Source organism: Cervus canadensis, chromosome 26 (assembly GCF_019320065.1).
Source record: "Cervus canadensis isolate Bull #8, Minnesota chromosome 26, ASM1932006v1, whole genome shotgun sequence".
Classification (NCBI taxonomy): domain Eukaryota; kingdom Metazoa; phylum Chordata; class Mammalia; order Artiodactyla; family Cervidae; genus Cervus; species Cervus canadensis.
Genome location: NC_057411.1, coordinates 23,343,486 through 23,370,692, shown reverse-complemented (window position 1 = coordinate 23,370,692; position 27,207 = coordinate 23,343,486). Strand labels below are relative to the sequence as shown.

Here is a 27,207-nt window from a genome sequence, read left to right as displayed (position 1 = left end):
ACTCCTCATCTCATATACTGGTAAATGAACTTTCTTTTCCATGGGATGTCTAGTCATCCCTAGAAAATTAATTCAGGAATTCATTTTTCCTTAGGAAGCGTCACTGATGCCCTACACCACATTAAAGATGACTTCTCTCTGCTCACACAGAACACTAAAATGCCTCTATTTTACAATGCACCATGAGCTTCTCAAAGACAAGGAGTACTTCAAGTCATCTGCTTCTCCAGAGCCTAAGAGAAGGCCTAGGTCAGAACAGCTCCTCAATAGAAGTCTGTTGAGCTAAACTGATAAAGGACATCAGGTCAAGCATGGTAACATAAAAGTAAACATTCTGACAGCATTTGCTAAACTTATATTCCCAGATTATACAAACAGGCCCAGTCATAACAGCTATATAAGCACGGTATGTATATGGAAATATCTCCTGTAATATTCTAAAAATTGTATACATTTTTTTCTTTACTTACCTTTCACCACTAGTTCTTAATCTGTTTTAAGCCTCTGGTAATCTGAAAGACACTATGAACCTTCTCTCTAGAGATATATTTTGCATAAAGGAATTCAGGGACACGTAACACCTGTTCATAAACCTGGAAAAAGAACTCCGGCCTTAGGCTATCTCCTTTCTCTCAGGCTATCTATCATAAGAACATCCATTTTCTCCTAAAATCTAAGAGCTCCACATTTATTTTCTAATCCTTTAGAGATATGCTTTTGGATAAGCCACACAGACATTCAGGATGCTAAGTATAGGTCTTTTATTGGATGAAAAAAATCTACAGTTTATAGTTTACGGTTTATTCTTTGTCTATAAAATAGTAACTCTAACAGAAAGCTTTCATCGTATTTGTATACTAATTTATATTAAAGTTCAAAACTATGGCATTTATAAGAAAGTCAATGCATTAAACTAATATTCTTAAGAAAATAAAAAGCCCACAATATTTTGGGCTCCAAAATCACTGTAAATGGTGATTGCAGCCATGAAATTAAAAGACGCTTACTCCTTGGAAGGAAAGTTACAACCAACCTAGACAACATATTAAAAAGCGGAGACATTACTTTGTCAACAAAGGTCCATCTGGCCAAGGCTATGGTTTTTCCAGTAGTCATGTATGGATGTGAGAGTTGGACTGTGAAGAAAGCTGAGCGCCGAAGAATTGATGCTTTTGAACTGTGGTGTTGGAGAAGACTCTTGAGAGTCCCTTGGACTGCAAGATCATCCAACCAGTCCATCCTAAAAGAAATCAGTCCTGGGTGTTGTTTGGAAGGACTGATGTTGAAGCTGAAGCTCTAATATTTTGGCCACTTGATGCAAAGAGCTGACTCATTGAAAAGACCCTGATGTTGGGAAAGATTGAAGGCAGGAGGAAAAGGGGATGACAGAGGATGAGATGGTTAGAAGGCATCACTGACTCAATGGACATGAGTTTGGGTAAACTCCAGGAGTTGGTGATGAACAGGGAAGCCTGGCGTGCTGCGGTTCATGGGGTTGCAAAGAGTCGGACATGACTAAGCAACTGAACTGAACTGATGCCTATAAAACTGATCAAGTGTAATGGGAAATGGGAAAAACCTTCATTTCTTTTATTATTCAAAGGAAGATACTGGAAACATGAACACAAAAGATATCATTTTTCTCCTATAAATCTAATTTCAAGTGTAACCGACTTTTTTTTTAATGTTAAACAGAGATAATTCCTAATTTAGAGATAAATTTTAACCAATGAATAATTAAGGTCAAAGACATTAAAGTTTAAATGAGATTTGTCAAACCATACTTTAGAAGCATAACCTGAATAATCTAGAATATAAGTGAGGAATAATAATAAATAATAAAGAAATAAAATAGTTCCTTGCAGCTCAAATTTAATCTGTATTTTTATAAAAATTAAGAGTTATTGAATTGTGTCAGGCAGAAAAAGAACTCTTAGACTCACTACTTTCTAATACATTGAAGTAGCAAAGAACTCAAAAAATATTAAGTAGTTTAACTCAGTGACATACCCCTTTCAATTTCCTTTTACTAGTGACACCATACAACTATTGATGCTTAACAGAACACAGCAATACAATAAATCAGTACCTGTAAGAAGACTGTTTTGAAGAGTGACAGTCAAAGATTGTGGGCTAAAAACAGACATTACCTCGCACTCCTTACTCAAAGCAATAATGTGAATTAAAAAAAAAAAAATCAATCCCATAAGGAAAAGGAGAATAAAAGATGAGGAAACAATAATTTTAGGAATTAGCAAGTAGATGAATAACTGAATTAATATACCTACGGAAACCTAACCCTGAACTTAGAAGCCACCCAATTTACACCACAGATTCCATAGAACTTTCGGGAATTACTATCAGGAGGATACTCTGGAAGTAGGAGTAGAGATGGAACAAGATTTTCCCAGTCTGTTTAAGAAAAGGTACACATCCAAATCCCCTCTGCAATCTACACAGTAGGCTTTTGTATTACCCCCTTATCCTGAGAAAAGACTAGAAACTAAAGGTGGAGTCTATAAAAAGAGGGCAAAACAGAGAGGGTGTCTGGCTTAAGAGATATGATTATAGGCACAGTTGTAGGCAGATGCACCATATGTAACACTAGGTGATTAGATGAGTTTGGAAAAAATCAATGTTGAGACCCCTTGCCTTTTCCCACAGCTGCTGCTGCTGCTAAGTCACTTCAATCGTGTCCAACTCCGCACGACCCCATAGATGTCAGCCCACCAGGCTCCCCCGTCCCTGGGATTCTCCAGGCAAGAACACTGGAGTGGGTTGCCATTTCCTTCTCCAATGCGTGAAAGTGAAAAGTGAAAGTGAAGTCGCTCAGTCGTGTCAGACTCTTAGCGACCCCATGGACCACAGCAGGATCTCTAAAACCTTACAGTCCAGATAATAATCTCCAAGCAAAAAGCAACTGTACTTTTTTTTTTTTTGGTAGTAAATCTGACCACACTATATAAAGATACAGAAAGAAATTTACACCAGGGATTCTTCAAGGTAACAGCCTAGCCGTATCACCCTTCAGCAAACCCCATAGTTGACATGCCCCCCACACAGAGATTCCAATTTGCTTTTCAGTTGTCCTACTTGTAAATAAAGGGCTTTTCAGGTGGCTCAGTGGTAAAGACTCTGCCTTCAATGCAAGAGACACAGGTTTGATCCCTGGATCAGAAACGGCAACCCACTCCAGTATTCTTGCCTAGGAAATCCTATGAACAGAGGAGTCTGGCAGACTACAGTTCATGGGGTCACAAAAGAGTCAGACACAACTTACCAACTAAACAACAACTTATAAATAAAAACAGAAAGCAAAAGATTTATCAGGACTTGAGGGAAGCCTCTAATATGCAGGAAGACATCAAGATAACAACAAAAAAAAGCAACTTAAAGGATAAACAAAGGAGAATAAAAATGCGCCCCCCAAAACTATTAATATCCTCAGTGATAGAAAAAAAATTATTGCTTCATGAAATAATAAAGGAATACTATATAAAAAAAGAAAATGAAAAAAGGACTCTTAAATTTTTAAAAACATGGTAGCAGAAATTAAAACCACAATAAAAAGAACAGAAAATAAAACCAAAGTAATCTCTTAGAACACAAAGCCTAAAAAAACAAAGAAAGATATGGAAAAGGAGAAAAATAACAAGGATCTGTCCAGGAGGCCCAAATTCTAAGTAATAAGAATTCCAGAAACACATAACAGAAAAACAAGGAAATATTCTGTCAAGAAAACACTTTATTAAGGAAATAAACCAATAAAATTTCCCAGAATTGAAAATGCCTTTTTAGACTGCTGCTGTTGCTGGGTCGCTTCAGTCGTGTCCGACTCTGTGCAACCCAATAGATGGCAGCCCCCGTCCCTGGGATTCTCCAGGCAAGAACACTGGAGTGGGTTGCCATTTCCTTCTCCAATGCATGAAAGTGAAAAGTGAAAGTGAAGTCGCTCAGTCGTGTCCAACTCTTAGCGACCTCATGGACTGCAGCCTACCAGGCTCCTCCACCCATTAGATTTTCCAGGCAAGAGTACTGGAGTGGGTTGCCATTGCCTTAGAGACCACCAACTCGGTGGATAAACCCACAACAGAAGAAGAAACTAAGAAATTTCAGAACAAAGAGGAGACCTTACAACAGTCCAGAGGGAAAAAACAAGATCCAAAGCATCAGAAGTCAGAAAGGCATCTGGACCTCTCAGTAACAAGGGGAGCACCTCATCCATAAAAATTAAAATTCTGTGAGAAAATTTACAACCTAGAACTTGATACTCTGACATGATATCAATCAAGTACGAAGCTATATTTCTACGTATATAAGATCTCAAAATATTAACAGTCCACTTACTGTTTTTAGTGAGCTTTTAGACACTCTGCCGCACCCAAAGTGAAGTGAAGTGAAAGTCGCTCAGTCGTGTCTGACTCTTTGCGACCCTATGGACTATACAGTCTGTGGAATTCTCCCGGCCAGAACATTGGAGTGGGTAGCCTTTCCCTTCTCCAGCCGCACCAAAAAGAAGGGAGTAAATCAAGAGAGAGGACATGAGATCCAAGAAAGAGGAAATCCAACCCAAAAGCCACGAAAGGGGAATCGCCAGAATGAAGGCAAAGGGAGATCCCAAACGACAGCTATACAGCAAGCCTTGGGTAACATCAGCCAACGGACTGGAGCAGATAAGAAAGCTCCAACAGACAGTGTTCAAGAAGATAAAGTGACAGAATCCGAAATGTATTTCAAGGTTAACTAGGGAAGTGTTTGGGGGTTAAAAAAAAAAGTACTGAGTACACAGAAAACAAAACAAAATATTTCCAGACACAGCAAGAAGCTGTTCAGGAAAGAAAACAAAATTACAGTATATTCATGGCTCAACTATCAACAGTGTTTGTTTATATAGGGTTAACTATATTGAGAAGCTGGTAGGATGGAAGGATGTATATATAAGATGGGATGTATACAGATATAGATATACTTGGGGATACCATGGGAGTGATACCCTCTTCTTCCATAATAAGAATAGTTAATGCCTAAAGTGAAAAAAAAAATCAGTATGCAACAATATAAACTAGTTTGAGATAAATTAAAAATTAAGACAATCAGGTAAAAGAGTTCAAATGGGTGTATCCAGAAACAGGAAAAGAGGGATGGTTTTTCTGACAAGTCTTATAGAACTATTTGATTCTACTGAATTAAATTGTCATGTACATGCATAATACTGATAAAAATCAAAACTAAATTTTAAGAAGTTTAAAAGCTTAATAAAAAAATAGTTCAAATGCTTGCTAAAACATGGCAGTAAAATGAGTCATGTATAGAAATGTTAATAAACTATCTTTAAAATCTACACATCAAAAAATAAAATAAAATAAAATAAATTAAAAAAAAAAATCTACGCATCATGTGCAATATATTTCTGACTCCAGCACTATTTACAGTACACTATAGACAAGGAACCCCAAAGAGATGGGAACACCAGACCACCTTACTTGTCTCCTGAGAAGCCTGTTTGAGGGTCAAGAAGCAAAAATTAGAACCAGACATGGAACAACAGACTGGTTCCAAACGGGGAAAGGAGTATAACAAGGCTGTATGTTGTCATCCTGCTTATTTAACTTATATGCAGAGCACATCATGTGAAACGCTGGGCTGGAAGAATCACAAGCTGGAACAAGACTGCCAGAGAAATATCAAACACCTCAGTTACGCAGATGATACAACTCTAATGACAAAAAGTGAACAGGTACTCGGGTCACAAAGAGTCGGACACAACTAAGCGACTGAACTGAACTAAGAGGAACCAAAAAGCCTCTTGATGACGGTGAAAAATGAGAGTAAAAAAGCTGGCTTAAAATTCAACATTCAAAACACTAAGATCATGGCATCTGGTCCTATCACTTCATGGCACATAGAAGGAGAAAAAATGGAAACTGGCAGATTTTAATTTCTTGGGCTCCAAAATCATTACAGACAGTGATCACAGTCATGAAATTAAAAGATGCTTGCTCCTGGAAGGAAAGCTATCACAAACTTAGACAGCATATTAAAAAGGAGACATCACTTGGCTGACAAAGGTCCAGACAGTCAAAGCTATGGTTTTTCTGGTAGCCATGTACAGATGTGAGAGTAGAACCATAAAGAAGACCGAGCACCTGAAGAAGTGAGGCTTTCAAATTTATGGTGCTGGAAGACTCTTAGGAGTCCCTTGAACTGCAAGGAGATCAAATCAGTCAATCCTAAAGGAAATCAACCCTGAATATTTATTGGAAGGACTGATGCTGAAGCTGAAGCTCCAATACTCTGGCCACCTGATGCAAAGAGGCGACTCAATGGAAAAGACCCTGAAGCTAAGGAAGACTGAGGGCAGGAAGAGTAGGGGATGACAGAGGATGAGATGGTTGGATGGCATCACTGGCTCAATGGACATGAATCTGAGCAAATTCCAGGATACAGTAGAAGACAGAGGAGCCTGGTGTGCTGCAGTCCATGGGGTCACAAAGAGTTGGAAATGACTGTGCAACTGAACAACAAATAGACAAGGAAATCAAAATCACCTTCTTAGGGGAAGACTTCTACCCCTAATGCTTTATTACCTGGTAGCTGCTACTGCTACCATCCTTAGCTCTATCATCAAAATCGTTTCACAAAAACATTCACCTTAGAAACTTTGTCAGACTCAATCAGTTTGATATGCCAATGGCCCCTGAGGAAACCCAAAGTCATCAATTAAATATATATCAAGATGAGATTTGTAAAAGCAGCATACAGCACAGGGCAGTATGAAAATACTGCCAGCTGACTGACCTATGGCCCTGGAATCAGAGTACCTGTACTACTTAGTGAGAGACCTTGACTTAGTTACTTATTACTGAGCCTCTCAGGAGCTTTATCTGCCTCATCTGAAAACGAAGGAAGCATTATGTTGCAGAGTTGTTTTGAGGATTAGAAATCAGTAAGTTAATACTAATGCAATGCCTGGCACAAGCATCAATAAAGGATGATTTATTGATTGTCATGAATAAAGGATGATTATTTATCAACAAAAGCCACCAAGGGACTTCCCTGGTGGTCCAGTGGTTAAAAGTCCTCCTTTCAATGCAGGGGTGCAGCTTGATCCTAGCTTGATCCTTGGTTGAGGAGCTAGGGTCCCACATTCCTCACAGCCAAAAAACCAAAACACAAAACAGAAGCAGTGTTGTAACAAATTCAAAGACATCAAAAAAATATGTATTTAAAAATATTTTTTAAGGCCATCTACCATTATTATTTATGTTGAGCATTATCTACTTCATATGGCATAGGAGAAACCTTGATTTTGCAACTGGGTACTCTGGGCTGTAATCCCTAATTTGCCTTGTATTGGTTAGGTGACTTTGAGAAAGTTACTTAATCATTCTGACTGCAAAAAAAGGAGAAATCATATCGCCTACCAAGAGGGATGGTTCATCTGAAAACCAAACTATATGCACAGAAATACAGAGCATAGGAGGCTCAAGAGGAAGGGACATACGTATACCTATGGCTGATTCATGTTGATATACAGCAGAAACCAGCATAATATTTAAAGCAATTATCCTTCAATTAAAAAGATTAATTAAAAAAAAGAAATACAGAGCATAAGCTGGTGTACAGTGCTCAATAATTGATAGCAGTTAAACATATGTGTACCATCTCTTTAACTTTTGCAGTGATGGTCCACCATAGACATAAGCTGAGTTATGGCTACATATTATCCTTTTATAATAAGCAATTGCAAAAATGGGAAATCTGTAATATCAAAAAATACCAGTAGTTAAGACACTTAGAATTCTTGGTATCATCGAGAATTTGTTTATATAATTGACTAAGTGTAGCCATGGAAAGCACAAGATCTTAGTCTTAACTGATTTTTCTAAAAATAAGATGTGGGAACAAAATCTTTTCCATTTCTAAAAGTCACTAAATGTAAATTACTTCTCCAGAGATTTGATCTCATTCTTACCAATTTCACAAGTCACCATAAATCTTTTCAAACGCCATTAAGAAGAAACACTGAATGTTGTCAAATATAAAACTGTTCTTTTAGAACTAAGGAAATAAGGCATAAAAGTGCAGTGATTTTGCCCAACTTACATACTCCAGATCACAAGCATAACTGAATTCTTCCATAAAGGAACTTGGATAAACTATTTTTTTTTATCAAGACTGTTTCATTCTCCCCTTCTGCTCAAAAGGAAGGATTTCCATCTTTCAGATCACCAATGGTTTAAGCATGAGCTTACCGTACCCAAACAGAACAATCACAATTCCTCTAAATGAAGACTAAAAACAAAAGAAGTCCGGGCACGGAAGAATTAATGTTTTTGAACTGCAGTGTTGGAGAAGACTCTTGAGAGTCCCTTAGACTGCAAGGACATCAAACCAGTCAATCCTAAAGGAAATCAACCCTGAATATTCATCGGAAGGACTGATGCTGAAGCTGAAGCTCCAATACTTTGGCCATCTGATGCAAAAAGCTGACTCATTAGATAAGACCCTGATGCTGGGAAAGATTAAAGGCAGGAGGAAAAGGGGACGACAGAGGATGAGATGGTTGGATGGCATCACTGACTCAATGGACAGGAGTCTGAGCAAGCTCCGGGAGATGCAGGACAGGGAAGCAAGGCGTGCTGCAGTCCATGAGGTCGCAAAGAGTCAGACATGACTGAGCGACTGAACAACAAAAAACAAGAAAAGACTCATGGATAGTAGTAGGCCAGGAAAGTCCCTGTGGGACATAATACATTGATACAGGCAAACCTGGGAACCACAGGCAGAAGAAGAACTGTATTGTACAAGAAAGGTACAATTAAAAAAAAAAAAGTCCCTTTAATCCTAATATTGCCAACTACAAAAGTTACATTTCATATTATCTGAGATTCAGCTGTACTCCCCAGTACCTGGAAAGGGCTTCAACCATGGCCACTTCAAGCTAAGAGCATGCGTGCATGCTAAGTCATTTCAGTTGTGTATGACTCTTTGCAACCCCATGGATGGCGATCTGCCAGACTCCTCTGTCCATGGAATTATCCAAGGAAGAATACTGGAGGGGGTTACCATGCGCTCCTCCAGGCAATCTTCCCAACCCAGGAATTGAACCTGTGTTTCCTGAACTGCAGTCAGATTCTTCACCACTGAGCCACCAGGGAAGCCCAAAACTGAGAGAGAGTAACACAAATGAGTGAAAACCATCAAAGAAGAGAAAAAACACATAAAACTAAATGCAAGATTCCTTCTCCTTCTCCCCAGTTTATGAACTAAGTGAAATGTGAATATCAGAACTGCCATGAAAAAAAAGAACAAATTAATTAAAACCAACATGGTTTCTCACACATAAAATTATTCAAAGTATTTATTGATAAAATGATGGTTTTCTGAATTTTCGTAACATATAACTTACTGTGCTTACCACAGTTTGACTAGTAAGTGCTCAAAAACAATAAGCATATCAGAAAGGAATATTCCTCAGAGTCACTAGCAATTAGACACAACTACTTCTTCATAGTTTGGGGAAAAGACTCTCACTTTGAAATAATCCAGAAAGAAAAAACCTGGCAGAGCTCTCTATCAGATTTCATAAGAAAGGTAATAAACGCGTTGAGAGTAATAAGTGAAGAGCAGTTTTACATCTACCTCCAGAATCTATAGGTCATTTTTACAATATGCCACCTGTTTCCTGAACATGTTGATTACTTGCATTAAATTATCAGCTGCTTATCTGCATTAAAATATCATAAAGATAACTAAGAAACAGGAAATTCAATTGGAGTTAAATATCTCATTCTGTAATAAAATCCACCTCTATGGATAATTCGTGCTTATCTTGGAGAAAAGTAGTATTTTCCTGTGTGCAACGTGCTCAGGCATGTACGACTCCTTACCGCCCCAGGACTGTAACCCTCCAGGCTCCTTGGTCTATGGGATTTTCCTGGCAAGCATACTAGAATGGGTTGCCGTTTTCTCCTCCAGAGGATCTTCTTGACCCAGGTATTGAACCTGCATCTCCTAAATTGGCAGGCGGGTTCTTTACCACTGAGACATATGGGAATAATTACATTCTACAGTTACTTTTCACATGACTATTAATTTTTAAATTTCACTTATTAAAAAAAAAACTGCATTCTAAATTTCAACATAAAAGATGTTACTTTCACCTTTTAAGATGAAGAGTAAAAAGGGTGATGACAATAAAAGCAAGCAGCCTAAGTATGCCATTAGAAATAAAGAAGACAAGCAAATCAATAACAAAAAAAAAACAACTCAGTCAAAAATGGGCAAAGACCTAAAGACAGTTCCCCAAAGAATACATACAGATGGCTGACTGAGCACATGAAAAGATACCCAACATCACTAATTATTCAGTTCAGTTCAGTTGCTCAGTTGTGTCCAACCCTTTGCGACTCCATGGACTGCAGCACGCCAGGCTTCCCTGTCCATCACCAATTCCCAGAGCTTGCTCAAACTTATGTCCATTGAGTCGGTGATGCCATCCAACCACCTCATCCTCCGTTGTCCTCTTCTCCTGCCCTCAACCTTTCCCAGCATCAGGGTCTTTTCCAATAAGTCAGTTCTTCATATCAGGTGGCCAAAGTACTGGAGCTTCAGCTTCAGCATCAGTCCTTCCAATGAATGTCCAGGGTTGATTTCCCTTAGGATGGACTGGTTGGATGGCCCTGCTGTCCAAAGGACTCTCAAGAGTCTTCCCCAGGACCGCAATTCGAAAGTATCAATTCTTCTGCGCTCAGCCTTCTTTATGGCCCAACTCACACCCATACATGAACACTGGATGTACACATATATGAAGGCCAAGAAGCTCTCATGATTAGGGTTCTCAGTGGTGTGATGGTGGGGGGGATGCCGGGATTCGAGCGCTCGCATTCACTGCTATTGGAACACACTTTAGAGTGGCAGGCAGAGAACGTGCCTGGCATACCTAAGTCTGTGAAAGGATAAGACAACCACGTCTCTATATAAAATTGTAAAATAAAGACTCAATAAATGAGTGTTTCAGATTTTTCTGTATATAATAGTCACCTATTTCCATTTCTCCAAAAGTCTCTGGAAGGGGAAAATTAGGGCAGAATAAAGGAGAAATCACTCATACCTCCACCTACCACCATGAAAACACTTGAAAAATTTTTTTACTTCTAATTTATCTTTCCTTCCACCTCCCCTGTCCCATCCCTTTTGGTAAGAGTAAGTTTGTTTTCTAAGTCTGTGAGTCTGTTTTGTACATAAGTTTACTTGTATCATATTTTAGATTCCACATGTAACTGATAACATATATAAAAAAACGTGACCAAGTATCAAATATGTAACAGGTACAGCTAAATGATAAGAGATTTTAAAATGACTTTTGAAACTGCTGCATCCTCAAAGAGGTCACATACTCTGATGAGGAAGAAAGGCCTGAAAACTAACAAGTATAACATCTTTTTGATACGAGCTATAATAAGGACTGTGGAGGAGGACACTGACATGATATCTAACAAATTGGGAAGGAAGCATAAGTCAGAGAAAACGAGTTGGCTCCAGAAAGAATCAGCCTGCCAATGCAGCAGACAGGAGACACAGCTCGATCCCTGGGTGGGTAAGATCCCCTGAAGAAGGAAATAGCAGCCCACTCCAGTATTTCTGCCTAGTAAGTACAGTCCGTGGAGTCACAAAGAGTTGGACATGCCTGAGCATGCACGCATGCCTGAACTAAAGAAACGGGGGTGGGATGGAGAAGGGCAGTCCAGCCAGAACAACAGGAATGACATTTTACAAAGGTAGGCTTGCTTGGGAGAAATGTCTGTTGAAAGAAGCGGGGATAAAGGGGTAAATGGGCTGTGGGGTGGGGAGATGGGGAGGGAATTGAGTGGGCAGGGGGTGGAGGGGTAGACAAGGCAGGAAGGAGCAGAGGAGACTGGAGTGGTAAACAAACACCATTATCATGAGGGCCCTCTATGCCTTGGGACTTTGCCAACCCCTTCCAGCCCATTCCAATCTCTACTTGAGATGCCCAAGTGAACTGCAGAAAAAAACTGGGTCAAAGGATTCCAGCCACCTCCTTTCCACTAAAAAAACACAATGTGGGACTTCCCTGGTAGTCCAGTGGTTAAGATAACGTGCTTGAAATGCGGCGAGGTGTGGTTTCAATCCCTGGTGGGGAACTAAGATCCCACACGTTGCAAAGCCAAAAAAACAGAAAAGAACACACAGACACACACACCCCCATCCTCCCCACCATGCCACGGAATTCCCTGGAGGTCCAGTGGTTAGGCTCACTTTCCCTGCCACGGCCTGGGCTCAACCCTTGCAGAACAGCCAAAACAAAAACAAAAAAAGTGATGCTAGAATGGAGCAATAGAAGCAGCAGTGCCTAAACTAAGTAAAATGGTCCCTCAAACCCATTCTCATAGGAACGGCCTCTGCTTAAAAATACAGAAGCACATATCCGCAAAACTTCTGCAGCACATACATACCAGACCCATCTGAAAAAAAAAAAATTTAGCCACCATGCAGCATGCAGGATCTTAGTTCCCCAGCCAGGGACGGAACCCTCACTCCGTTCACTGGAAGTGCTGAGTCTTAACCACTGGACCGCTACGAAGTCCCAACTTTTATAAATGCTTCTCTATTTCACACAAGGATGTTTGTACACTCAATGGGACATTAATAATAATCTCAATAATCTTTAACCTTCATTAACCAATGGATTTCAAACCAACGAATTAAAAATAAAAAATTAATGAAGAGCACATCCATGTTAACATGCCAGTCTCCAATTTTAAGATTCCTGAGAACAGAGACCACATTTTATTTATTTCTGAACCCCTACCTTTCTTCTCCTGCCACTAGCAGCTAATAACACTCTGCTTTTACACAGGAGATGCCAACAAATATTTATTGTAATATTCAGCAATACCATGCTAAGATAGCTAAAAAAAATTTGATTCAAAAAGAGTTTACATACTGGCTTGGGGATTTCATGAGCAAGGACAGCACTGTTTGTATAGGACTCTCTGGTTGTTGAAAATCGCCATATACATTCTCTCCTTTAATTCTCACACTTACCCAATGGCACAGGCATTTCCCTCGCCCCAGTAAACAAAGAAAACAGAAGAAATTAAGTGATGTGCCCAAGGTCACATGGCCAGTGACATAAAAGACTCTTAAAACCCAGGTCTCCTCACTCACAAGCCACTGTTCTATGACAACCTTCAGTTAATCAAAAATATTTATATACTGAGGACACACTTACCAAGCAAGTACATGCCAAGCATGTACTAACATGCTGGGAAATAAAACAGTGAACAAACCTTATGAAACTTACAGTCTAGGAAAGAGGAAAAGACCTTAAATAATAATTATAAATAATTATAAGTGTGTGAAGACAACCAGAGAATTTAACCTTGAGGACTGTTAAAGAAAAAACAAAATATTCACTGACATTTGTTAAAAATGGTAAGGCAGATTTTACTCAGGAACAATCAGGTAGGTATAGGGGCCACTGCAGTGGGATTTTACAGTAGGACAGACAGACTGAGTTCAACTCCAAATACAGCATTGGTAAGGCGAGCGGGAATTTATAACCAAGGAGCAGGGTGCAGGGGTGAACAAAAAAACTACCAAGACAATGTATCAGGGGAGCGGGGCTGGGTCGGGGGGCGGTCCTGGTTACACTGACCTTACAGGATTCTTAACAGTCTGTGGGGTCGCAAAGAGTTGGACACGACTGAGCTGAACTGAACAGGCTTCTTGTTGAACACAGGCCAACATGATCAGACATCACCTGAGGGATGGTGGTGGATGAGGAAGCAGATCAGATCCTGAGGGTGGTAGGGGATTCTAGTGAAACTGACCAGCAGGGTTCTTACTAAAGCTAGATTTTTTACAAGGAAGTGCGCAGATAGGCCTAGGAGAAGGTTCAAGACCTGACCAAAGTGTGGTCAAGTAAAGAATCTTTGTCAGGGCCTCGCAGAGTCTCTCAAGGACAGAGGTAGTGTTATGCTGAACACCAAAGAATTTTCTTCTTTATTTTGAATCATTTAACTTAATATACAGACAAACTCCACTTCCTATTGTCTAAAACTTCTCAAACTTGAAGGTGCTTTTTAAAATCACTAAGTGATCCAAAGATCCACACTTTGTCTAAAGTAGACTTCTCAAGAGTTATATATAGATATTGATCCCCTCAGCCCAGGAGATCCCAGCTTTCTGTCACCAGAGGGTCAAGAGTAACCTTTTGTCCCAATGGTGCTAAATGACAGTGATACTTTCTTTTAAATACTGAATGACAAAAAAAGGTAAAGGTATCTCTAGAACCTAGTTATCATTTGACAATACAGTTCCAACACCTCATAAACATGCTCCCACTTGAGCAAAAGCTAAAATTAGTACAGTTCAACTGAGGAACACTTTCCCAATGTCTAGCCACTTAGAATTGTATTTTTTGGTATAGTTTGGCTCTCACTATAATCTGAAACAAAAATTCTTTTTTTTAAATTTCAGTTCTTGATAAATTGCCATTTCTCAAATTAAAAGCTTGAAAAGGTTAAGAAAGGATTGATTTAAAGGTTGAGCAGTCTGACAGATAAAGACTCCTTTGGGAGTCCTTACAAATCGGGTGCAGACACAGCATCAGTACCCCAAACAATGCTGTGCTCCAGTTGAGAGACTTCAGTTTTGACAAATCGGTTTGTTGTTCACTGGCTCAAAAGTGCAATTTCTAAGAGTTGAAACTAAGGGAACCAGTGGAACATTTGGCAGGGTTTGAGGAAGGGCTAGGGAGAATGGAGCCAGGCATATGTGAGTAAAACCTATAACCAATGGGGAGTTTTTAAACAAAGAGCTACTTCAGTAGTTAAATCTAATGCTACAGGCCACCAGCAGACAGATTCTCTAAAGAGGGGGTCATACTGCTGCCCATCTGTCTGGAACATGATCTGGGCGTCGAGACTCCAGAAAAGTTGTCATAAAAGAATTTGACGCCTCCTACTTCTACTTTATTCTATGTTTATACTGAATAATAAGAAAGTATTTAAGTTAAACCCATTAACTATCCCTACAAAGAAACACACAAAAATTAATACCCAATACTACAACTACTAAACTATTCTCATCAAATTTCAGTTTGAGAACAACAGGAGAACTTAGGCAAAAAGATAAAAACAATAGTAGCAATAAAATAAGACCCAGTCTTTCCACTGCAAATAATAGTAATAAGGCCATCTGGCTAAGAGGTTCTTAGACTATTACCCAAATATGTTTATTTACCTTCAAACTCCTGCTTTTAAGTTCTAATTTCAGAAAATCAAAGTAGCACTAATACATATGATAATAAACCTATAGAAATTGGCTCTGATTTAGTAATCAGAAATGATGACTATGTTTATAAAAAACAAGAACAGCTACAAGCAACCATCACACTGTTAAGATGCTGACAACAAACTAGATATCACTGCTACATGGAACTACAATTTATTGAGCTAGAACTTTTACATTCAGGATAAACTATCCTCCCAACATGTCTGAGGTATCAGTCTTAAACACAGGATCCATGGGGAAATAGATTACTATCACACTCATACCATACACAACGGAGTATCAGACTGCTTTCACCCTTATTATGGCCGAAGTGGGGGTGCACACATGCTCAGGAGACGAGTAATGGAGGCTGGATGACAGCTGGAGGCCAAGCCACAAGAGAGGTGTCAGGCAGAGTTAGGAGACTCGCTTCAGACAGAGAGGTCTGAACAACTGAGTATGCTGAGTGTAAGAGCCACGCTTCTCACCGACAGAGGAGGAAGTGAAAAACGTATAAAGGGATGAGACTCTGAGGAACCTCATGCTCAGAACTGCAAGTGTTAGTGTGAACTCATTCAATGCAGATGAACAGACATCGAAAAAGTATTTGGATTTAAATTCGTGTGGGTATGGGTTTTTCTAGCATTGTCCAGTGAGAGGGCCGGGAGCAGCAAAACATCTGCAGTAATGAGGACACCTATCACCTAAACTCTGGTTCCCAAATACTACCCACTGCTGGCTAGAACCAAGGGCCTCAGGGAAATGGTCAGTCCCAGGGTTGAGGCATGGAAAGTATAAGATAAACCTGGAATGTCTGATGGTGCCAAAAGGAATGGAGTGCTCAGAGAAAGACAGGAACGAATCAAAGGGACCCAGAAGACAGCCTGAAGAGGACTCCCACTAGCCAAAACTGAGATAGCCTGAGCACCAAAATAAGCTATGGTCAAAATTAATTCATTAGATAAAATAGACACCCATGGGCCCATGCTGATATTAAAAAATAAGCTAATTAATGGAAAGGATAAAGGCTCCCTAACAGTAAAAATGTCAAAAAATAAACATAAAAGCAGTGATAGAATGAGAACATTGTCAAGCATCATAATAATAATACAGAAAAGAAATTTCAACAGATATCAGAACTTGTAAGTGAAAATGGAAATGAGGAAGGGGATAAGGTATATAGTCTCAAAATAGCTCCTAAAAAATATTAATTATGACCCTTTGGATTAAAGTCTGTCAGGCTCCTCTGTCCATGGGATTTTTCAGGCAAGAATTCTGCAGGGGTTTGCCATTTCCTCCTCCAGGGGATCTTCCCAACCAAGGGATCAAACCAGAGTCTCTTGTGTCTCCTGAATTGCAGGCAGACTCCTTATGCATAGAGCCATCAGGAAAGCCCTGCTTCAATACCTCCTAATCAAATATACAACTAAAGAGAATTATTACATGTGTTTTCATATATCCAAAACTCTAAAGGTACAAGAACTCTTCAACCACATCAAGAAAAAAAAATCATTAATGGTAAAAGCAATCAAACAGTAATTATTTTGCACTCAGTAATGTAAAACAAATGCCAACTCTGTATCAGATGGTAAAAGTAAACCAAGGCCAGCCAAGTAGTCACAATTCCCAAAACTATAGTTCTGAAAACATGACCAGACTGACTTCAATTCCCTCTGCAAAACAAGCATACCATATTTAATTGGGTTGACAAACAACAAAACTGTTATGTAACACTTGGTCAACCGACACTCAAAGTGATGCTGCAGTAACATACTGACGTAAAAAATTCACAAGTGAAAAACTTGATCTATGCACAGTAGAGATCCATTTGTATATTTTTAAATATATACCAGCAAAACATGACGGAAAAGATTAGGAAGTGATATCACAAAATACAATAGCTATCTCTGAAGGTGCAATTATAAGAGATTTTGATTTTCTTCCTTTTCTTATCAGTATTTTGTGATTTCACCAAAATGTGTATTATTTCTACACTAAAAGTCAAAAATAATGTTAAAGTATTATTTAAATTTAAAGGTTTCTATTGTCTCTTCCACCATTACATTCTTGATGAACCTCAGAAAACAGTCCTAACAGTATGAGATATTAATACCTGGTAATGGAAAACTTCTCTGAAAAATAAGGCCCATCTGAATACCACCTTTTTATATAATTTTATCAATTATAGACAAGGTAGTATGAGGCAGGTTCTCTGGATTGAAACTGCCAGGATTCAAATTCCAGCTACCCCACGGACTGGCCACATAATTTTGAGCAAATTATTTAACCTCTCTGTCAGTTTCTTCATCTGTAAAAATGGGGTTCCTATTTGTTATTAAACTACTTATTTAAAGCACGTAGTGCCTGGTACATAGCACTTAGGTTATTTTACTCTGAATTTCTTTTATAGGTAAGGATGTTCAGGTACTAAAATCAGTTAAATCATCTGAATGAAAACAAAGACGCTGGGATAGGTGGGGTGGAGGGGTCTTTGAAAGAAAGGAGAGAAGAGAGAAGCAGAAGAGACAGATGGAGAGACAGATACTAACACAGCTGAAAACCTGGGTCCCCTTTCCTAAACTGATCTTCTTTTGAAAACACAAATGGCAGTTGTCCACCATAATGCTTAATAAATGTTTCTTTCCTTTCTTCCTTCCTTGCTCAACCTCTTTGTTTCTTCCTATACAGAAACAGGTTTGGCTTCTTCATTCACATTCCTAAACCACCCTTCCTATGAATTTCCATTTTAAAGTTAACTATATTTATTTGAACTCTGTTCCAACTGAGTAGTCTTACATTAGGAAATTACACCTTGGGGGGCTTTCCTGGTGGCTCAATCTGTAAAGAAACTGCCCTCTATGCAGGAGACCCGAGTTCAATCCCTGGGTCTGAAAGATCCCCTGGAGAAGGAAATGGCAACCCACTCTAGTATTCTTGCTTGGAGAACTCCATGGACAGAGGAGTCTGGTGGGTTACAGTCCAAGGGGTCACAAAGAGTCAGACACAACTGAGTGACTTTCACTTCATTTTTCCTAGTCAAATGTTTCAGTGGAATTGTATGTCAGAAGAGACCTGTAGTCTAAAAATGCTAGAAACAAAGAGAACACACTATATATTAATACTTGTTGAATGATACTGTTAAGAACTCACTCTGATCCTACATCTCCCTGAATTTTATACTCATAAAATGTCAGGAGAGGAAAAGCCCTAAATCAAGAAAACTGTGTTGATTCTACCCAGGCCAATAATTAGACAAGTAACCCGAAGTTGGGATTTTGCCACTTGAGCAAGATGAGGGGAGTAGGCTGTGTTACTGAAAGATCCCATCCAGGTCCCAAATTCTACAGCCTCTTGAACAAACCTGAACAAAATGGAGAATTCACGGGCAATTTCATGCCTCCCTGATGCTTCCTCTGACTGAAATCTCCCATTTCCCCTTTTAGAGAACTCCTGTTATACCTTCCATTCATCATTTCTTCCATGAAAGGACAGAACAAAATGCTCTGTTTTCTCTGGATCCCTGGGCTTGCATAGCATCTCTTACAGATGACTATTTATACACTGTCTACCATTTCTGGAGTCTCACATCTTGCACAATGCCTAGCACACAGCAGGTGCTAAGGATGTGTTTAAAGATTTGAGTCTACAAAGTTAAATTAGGTTCCTGTAAAGTTTTTGTATGCACCATCTGGGAGTTTAGCTAAATTTGAAGACACACACAGGCCAAAATGGAGCACAACCAAAGCTTTGTCCCAGTCAGATTCATATATGAAGTACAAATTTACTCTGAGCCATTTGTATAAAAGCTACACAAAGGTATCACTGCTGCAGAGTGTCTAAACACCTCCCCTGAGGATTACCTAAAATTACTTCACTTCCTATCTAAAACATCTTTATCAGGGACTTTGGCCCATGGCACTTACAACCTCCTACCATACTATAAAAGGTACTGATGATCAGTGTTTATGGTCATTTACCAGAAAATAAGCTCCACTAAAGCAGGAATTTTCATGTTTTGTTCAGAAATGATTCCCAGTGCCTATACCAGTGCCTGCATATGAATGAGTTTTTTAAATCGATAATTCTTTCCTTCTGTCTTATAGCCTGCAAAAGTTACAAACCATCACCTTCATATGCTTATCTCACATTGCCCTATTTCCTCACCTTCATCCACTTATGGCAGCTTTACAAGCAAGCTTCCAAGAACTGGGGAAAATATTTGTATTTAACTCCTGAAGTGCAGCTTTTACTTTACTTTCTCTGCTTATCTGCTGGAACAGAAATAAAATCCAGGAAACTATACCAAATAATGAATAGATAATAACCAAAACTTTGTTCTTTCACTTCTGATAATTATCAATATTTCTCTACTTCATATTTTAAAACTACTAGTGGATGAAAATCAAAACCAAAAATTTTAGATTAACTTTTTTGGACAGTCAAGCACGTGGACAAAATACTTTGAGAATTAATTAACTGCTACATGTGACTTGACTGAAAAACTGTGTTCCAAATTCTTGTTGTTTAGAAGCTAATTTGTGTCAGACTCTATGTGACCACATGGACTATAGCCCGTCAGGCTCCTATGTCCATGGGATTTCCCAGGCAAGAATACTGGAGTGGATGGCCATTTCCTTCTCCAGGGGATCTTCTAGATAGAGGGATCAAACCCATGTTTTCTGCTTGGCAGGCGGATTCTTCACCACTGTGCCCCGTGAAAACTCCATGTACTATATACATTAGCTATGGCAAGATTCTTTTTTATGATTTATGTAGCTAATATGCTTCAGGAAAATGAACTTGTCCACAGCATTTCTGTAATTATCAAATACTGAGCCACAGAAGAGGAAGATACTACTGTATTTATACTCAGAAAATACCACCAAAACTTCCTCTATCTCCTGGTTTCAGCCAAATATGGTTCTTCCCTGCTTCAGCCAATGTTAGCTATGAGTTCTCAGACACAAAGGCCCATCAGAAGCAGTCAAGGACATCATCTACACTGCTATCTCAAAGATGGCTTTTAAATTCTTGAAGAAATCAAACATCAGCAATGTAAAAAAAAATACTTAAGATGAAAAGTTTCAAGCTGAGATGTTTGGACATGTTGACTGAAACTAAAATAGGAAAGATTTTTATGAAGTCACTCAGTCCTCTTATCTAGTACTACCTCGCTCACAAACTCAGAATCAACTTCCAGGATGAGCCTAAGAAAGACGTTTCACAAGCTCAAACGTGTTAAGGCAGGTTGACACAAGCCAGGCCCCTCACTACCCTGTGCATATCAGAAATACTAGCAAGTCTAACCTGCCTGTTAGCCTCTGTGATATCTCAGTTTTGCTTAAACATCCTAAAAAGGATTAATATTCTAGATATAAGCTTGTGAAAATAAGGGTGACTTAAATTCGCAGGATTCAGGTGCCAGTGTGATAATGAAAAATCATGGGAGGCAGGAAAAGAAAATTGGGACAAAAAAATAAACCTTTAAATGCTAATTTTCTCCACAACAGTAAAGGAGCACATGGGGCGGGTTTCAATCTCCGAATTTTTACTAGCTTTCTAACCACAGATTAAACAGAGGTGAATCACAACCAAGCCTTCAAAAGAGAAGTCCCCCAAGGCGTAAGGTCTAGTTTTCAGAGGACCTGAGGCTTGTCTGCGGCCACCATACTCCCATCCAGCCACCTCATCTTTCTGCCCATCCGCCTCAACTCGTCTGCAATAAACGATAAGTAAGGGAAATAATGACCAGCACTAAATGTGACGCGGAGTTGGCATTTACAAATGATTTGCAAAACAACTCCCCAGGGGACCTAATCAACCCAGGGCACACGACCAGACCCTATATGGTGGTTGTCTGGAAAGATAAAAGCCCGTGCTCTTCAGGGGAGCACGCGGAGAGGAGGGGCACCTCGAGAAAGCCAGGCGCTCCATCCCCAAGACCCCAGGCTGTCACCAGGGGATCCCGACCCGCCAGCAGCCGCGTTAAGTGTGTTACAGCCACGAGACCTGTCGCCGCAACTTACCCACTCCTAAAACCTACGAGGGGAGTGAAAAGGATCCTAGGGGGACAGGTTAAAGCTCTATCTTCTGTGCTTGGGATACAGGAAAAAGCAACGGACAGGGGAGATGGAAACAGGCGACCCTGCACGTCTCGGGGACTGGTCACGCGGAAGAGTGGGAGGTATCCCTGTAGAGCGTGCAAACAAACGCAGGAGAAGAGCTAGAGGAGAGGACGGGGTGGTGGAGAAACGCGGCCGCAGGCATCGATCGGGGTTGTCGGGACTCGGGGTCCGGGGATAAAGAGCTTCCTTGGGGGCTGGAGATTCCCCGCGTGCTCGAAGCCGGCCCGGGAGGCGGCAGCGGTCAGGCAGCGCGAGCGCTCGGGACAGGTTCCCGGAGACCTGCCCGGCGCAGGGCCAGGCGGGCGGGCGGGGGCCGCGGCCCAGGTCGCCTGAACAAAGCCGGCGCGCGCGGGGCCTGGCTACTCACAACAAGAAGCTCATGTCGGCCGCGGCTTGGGCTGCGGGCTCGGCGGTCGCGGGGCCTCGGGACGGCGGCGGCCAGGCCTGAAGAGCAAAGAGGAGGAGGAGAGGATGAGGAGGAGGCGGGGAGCGCCAGCTGCTCGGCGGCCGCAACTTGTTTGGCTTCGGTAGTTCCAATGGCTCGCAGAGGGGGCGGAAGTGGGAAGCGCACGGCTTGAATCACTCAATGGGAGGGGAAGGAAAAGAAGGCGGGGAAAGGGCCGCTCGCCTGCTCCCCGGAGAAGGGCCGCCGCGCAGCTCCCCCACCTCCTGGTCCCCAGCCCCTCGCTGCTCCCACCTTGTGAGCTCTCGCGAGAGCGGAGGACGCCCACCCCGCCCCTCCCGCTGCGATCCCCTGGTCCCCAACGTTCCGGACACCTAGGCAGCCGCAGACCACGCCCCGCCAGTGCGGGGTGGCTGCCCGGCCGGTCGAGGCCAGTCCACCCCGTTTGAGGTTGTGGAGGTGGCAGAGCGCTCCAAGCTGCTTAGCTGGGTGCCAGCGATCTGGAAGGAAGTTGGCTTCAACTCTGAGATGTCAGGGTCCTGCACTGAGGGATGGAATTGCCTGCAGAGTTCTGCCCACTGTGAGTGCCCAGATGAAAGGCTGTGGGGTCTCTCTGCTAAGTATGTAAAAACAGGAGTGAATTTCATCTGGTAGGAATGGTTTGGGTGTGGTTCCGCCCGAAGACAGGAAAGGATCTAAGTGGGTTGTTTTATGGGCATATTTAAAAGCCAGAAGTAGGAGATAGCCAGGGTCCAACATTGTCTCTGCAGGAGAGGGGGACTGTCATCAGAAGCTGGGAAATCTGTTGTGGTGACATACTTAAGGTATGTTGAGCAAATACTGTAGATTTTAAAGCTCTGACCTGGGTGCCTTAACTATGTGAAATGCAAGGTCCTCTGTAAAGGGGACTGAATTCCTTCTAGCTTCTAGAATGTTTTGTACATCAGAGTGCTCAATGGCAATAATGTGCTTGAGCCGCATAAATGCTTAATGGATGTTGTAGACTGATAATCAGACTTCCACAGCATTATGAATTTGGGTATCCATTTATTTTACTGAAAGATGTCCATCTTCTTTGCTTACGAGATCCATCAAATCTATGAGTAACTTTTCAAAGAGTTTGAACAAAACTTAAATTTTATATAGCTTGTAACCCACCTTGGGCTCTTAGGAGGACTTGAAGGAGATGCCAGTATGAAATGTGTTCTGTTGACTTAATGTACTATAAGTTTGGCATGTTGATAAAGCAAACCATTTTTAAAAACAAGAAAATGTTAGTCTCAGTACTATCTGAGGAACAGCAGAGGTCACTGGAATTATTTGAAAAGATTTAAAGGAAAAATGCTGGAAAATAGGGAAAAGGAGGCATTATCTTACTATAACAAAAATAGTGGATTTATGACATAAAAGCCCTGTGTTCTAGATTTTGATATGATACAGATTTACTATTCAATTCCTTAAGGGTCTTCTGAAAATAAGACTTGCACTACCAGATTAGGATATTATCTTTTACTTTGGGAAGAGTAAGTTTGTAAACCTATTAGAACAACAGTTTCACCCCCTTTAAAATGAGGAGGTTTTGGATTATTACATAATCTCTTATTTATCTTCCAGTTCTAAAATTCTGTTATGCCAGGGACATCCTTTAGATGACTGGCAGACAGTTTCTATCTGCTCCTTGGTTTGGTAGACTGGCTTATGTAGCTGTGTTTTTGGTGTAACTAAATATAAATGAATCCTATGACTCTGAATCAGTACAATGATTGGCAAAGGACAGAATCTGCAAAAATACCTGCTGAGTTTTTCTTTATCATCCCACTAGGAGAATTGCCTGAAATTAACAGTTTATAAAACTTAGATGTATTGGTGGTAAAAATGAGAGAGGTGTCATGTTAGTGATACAAAATATAATTTCAGAGGTTGGGCATTTAAATTAAACAGATGACTGTGACTTAAAATTATTCAGCACTTTAAAATATTGGGCAATCTAGAACCAAAGAGAGGGTATATTCAGATAGAGATTTCTAATTCAGCTTTCTCCTTCACCAATCCATATTGCATACTACTATCTTCCTAAAATTTCAATTTCAGGAAGTTACTCTCCTGATCAGAATCTTACTTTGCTTATAAATCTGTGTTTATGAAGCAAGATTATTAAAATTTGTATTTTATCCACCAGTTTCTCAAAGAATTGGACTTATGAGTAGAATAGAATGTAAGTGGGTATATTCGTTAAAATATGTTTTTTTAAAGGTATTTATTTATTTGCTTAGCTGCACCAAGTCTTAGTTGCAACACTTGGGATCTTCGATCTCTGTTGTGGCATGCGGGATCCTTAGTTGCAGCATTCGAACTCTTAGTTGTGGCATGTGGAATCTAGTTCCCTGACTAAGAATCGAACGCCATGGTCCCCTGTGTTGGGAGCACAGAGTCTTGGCCACTGGACCACTAAGGAAGTCCCATGCCTTCAAATATCTTTAACTATTCAAGTTAATTTCTTACTGTAATAAACAAGTGCGTGTCCAGTGTGTATGTTAGTGGCTCAGTCATGTCTGACTCTTTGCAACCCCACGAACTGAAGCCTGCCCGTCTCCTCTGTCCATGGAATTCTCCAGGCAAGAATACTGGAGTAGGTAGTCATTCATCTTATATTTATATATAAACAAACAAGATACTTATAAACTGCGGTAAGGTATAAAATAAACAGAATAATGTGATAGACATTAATGGTAAAGGAAGACGATCTAACTTAGATTGAGCAGTTTTGTTGAAACCTGAAAAAAGGGAAGGAGCCAACCTTGCAAAGAGCTTGGGAATGGTCATTTTCTGGTAGAGGGAATAACAAGTACACATGCTCTAAGATAAGAAAGAGCTTAAAGGTTTCTCAAAACTGACTGGTTATGGCCTGGGCACCCTGAGCAGGAAGAGTGGCATCAGATAAAGATGGACATGTAAACAGAGGGCTGGCTGGGGCTCACAGGCTTAGGTAAGACATTTCAGTTTTATTCCAAGAACATAGAAGAGTCATCCAAGAAGTACAATAATAAGAAGGTAAATAATCTGAATAACATTTTGTTTTATTTTATTTTTTAATTTATTATTTTTGGCTGTAAAGCAAGTCTTATGGGATTTTAGTTCCCTGACCTAGCCCCTCAGCAGCGAGAGTACAGAGTCCTAATCACAGGACTGCCAGCGAATTCCATCATTTTATTTTTTTAATTTGGAAAAGCTCAAACATATAAAGAGGGCAAGAAATTGGTGTAATGAATCCATCACACAGCTTCAGCAGTTATCAGCCCATGATCCTTGATTGACAATTTTATTATTTAATTATTATTTTTTTTTTTGATTGACAATTTTAGAAAGGTCACTCTCTCTTCTTGTGGAGAATGCTCTAGAGGATGCCAGAAGACTATTGTAATAGCCCGGTTGTTTCTCAGGAGTTGTGACGTGGTTTAGGGTAGCGACATTGATAAGAGAAAGAAGTCAATAATGTGAAAATGAACAGCACTTGGTGATTGATTGATTGACTCTAGGGATTAGAGGAAAGAAGGAGTCAAAGACTACTCCTGTTTTTTTGTCTTTAGTAACTGGCGGGTGGTGCTGCCGTTTATTGAAATAGGGAAGATCGGAATCACAATTTCTGAGATGAAACTAAAAGTTCCATGTTAGATGTGTTAGCTCTGAAATGTCTTTTAGACATCGAAGTAGCCATGTCAGGTAGAGCTTTGAGTGCTGTGTAAAACCTGGGGAGAGATCTGAACAGGAGGTAAGAATATAGGACTCCTCAATAAGCAAATAGTATTCAAAACCTTAAGGTAAGCTTCCAAATAGGAATTTATATGCCAGATAAGAACAGACTTAGCAAAGTGCTACCTGTAAGCACTAAAGTTTCTTCTTTCATCTTTTCCCAAATATTTCAGGTTTGTTTGTTTGTTTTAAATCTCAGGTTTTTGATGAACATTTACTTCCTCTCTATCAGTTGCACTTATATTTTCCTTTTTTCTCGAGGTGAGGGTTTCTACAGTCTTAAAGAAAATGATTCATGATACCTTTTAAATAGCATAAGTTAATCACTGCCAATGTGTTAGTATGTTACTGTTCCTAAAGAAAATAACACCAGTTGCAGCCAAGTTTTCAAATAGTAGATCTGGGGAAATTTTTCTCCTTATGGAAGTATTTCAGTTTTAAAAAATGAAATAGGAATGGTTGAATTATTATTAGAATGTCACCATTTTGCAACCCCAAATGGATCTAGAAATAGATCACCAATGGCTTGCTGGTATTATAAGAGAGAAAACCACACTTTATGTGTGTCCTAACAGAAGAATATATCATCACCTGTGACGAAGTCTTGCCAACAAACTAGAAGCTGAACCTGGTCAAGCCTCTACGATGAGATATATTGAATTATAGGCAATACAGGGAACAGAAGAATATGGTGAAGAACATGTTAAATTACACAACATGGAGGCAAGCAGCAAGTCCAGACTGTGGGGAAAATATGCAGGACCTAATTTCTTCAACAAATGAATTGCAAGGAAAAAATACAGCTGAAGAAACTTAGAGGTTGAAAGAAACATAAAAGGCATATCAACTATATTCCTTAAAATATGTTTTTTTAAAGGTGTAATGTATATGTTCATTTGCATCTTGATTCAAACATGCAATCTCAAAAAGAACAATAGCAAATGTCTATGTCATTTATAGAGAATCAAAAAATTGAAACATTGGCTATTTGATGTTACTAATAATTATTAATTGTAGTGATGATGTGTCTATATTTTTTAAGAGCCTTTATTTTTTAGAAACGTGTACTGAGATAATTGTAGATGAAATAATATGCCTGGAATGTGCTTCAGAATAGCATGGGAGGAGGAATGGAAGTAGGAGTTGTTACAGATGAATTGTTAAAGCCAGGTGACAAGTACATGAGGAGCTTTATACTGTGGTGTCTTTTTATTTAGTTTTGGAATTTTCCATAATTGCAAGAAAATGAACAAATAGCAAGTCTCATTTAGAAAAGGCCTAGAAAAAGTGTTACTATTAATGGGGATTTAAAATTGTAAATGTTTATATAGAAGATGACTTTTTGGATTAGAGAGTTCCTTCCTTGCCCTCACATTAGCCAGCTTTTTCTACTCATAGATCTTCATGACCCAGATAATCACGATGGTGTGATCACTCACCTAGAGCCAGACACCCTGGAATGTGAAGTCAAGTGGGCCTTAGGAAGCATCACTACGAACAAAGCTAATGGAGGTGATGGAATTCCAGTTGAGCTATTTCAAATCCTAAAAGATGATGCGGTGAAAGTGCTGCACTCAATATGCCAGCAAATTTGGAAAACTCAGCAGGGGCCGGAGGACTGGAAAA

General features: G+C 40.0%; 2 protein-coding genes across 5 annotated transcripts in view; one reads left to right on the top strand and one right to left on the bottom strand.

Annotated features, from left to right (window-relative positions):
• The window catches only part of MOB1B (MOB kinase activator 1B), a 57,210-nt gene extending 35,123 nt beyond the window's left edge, over positions 1-22,087 (bottom strand). The window contains exon 1 of the mRNA XM_043448515.1: positions 21,796-22,087. Coding sequence (XP_043304450.1) covers positions 21,796-21,809 — 14 coding nt within the window. The 5' untranslated portion in view covers positions 21,810-22,087. The remainder of the gene's footprint in view (positions 1-21,795) is intronic.
• GRSF1 (G-rich RNA sequence binding factor 1) overlaps positions 21,536-27,207 on the top strand; it is a 48,583-nt gene continuing 42,911 nt past the window's right edge. For 2 of the 4 annotated variants that reach the window (XM_043448509.1, XM_043448512.1), the window contains exon 1: positions 22,114-22,411. In XM_043448509.1, coding sequence (XP_043304444.1) covers positions 22,360-22,411 — 52 coding nt within the window. In that variant the 5' untranslated portion in view covers positions 22,114-22,359. Of the gene's footprint in view, positions 21,956-22,113; positions 22,412-22,601; positions 22,656-27,207 lie in introns of those variants that run through there. The other 2 variants (XM_043448510.1, XM_043448514.1) reach the window with 2 other exon arrangements.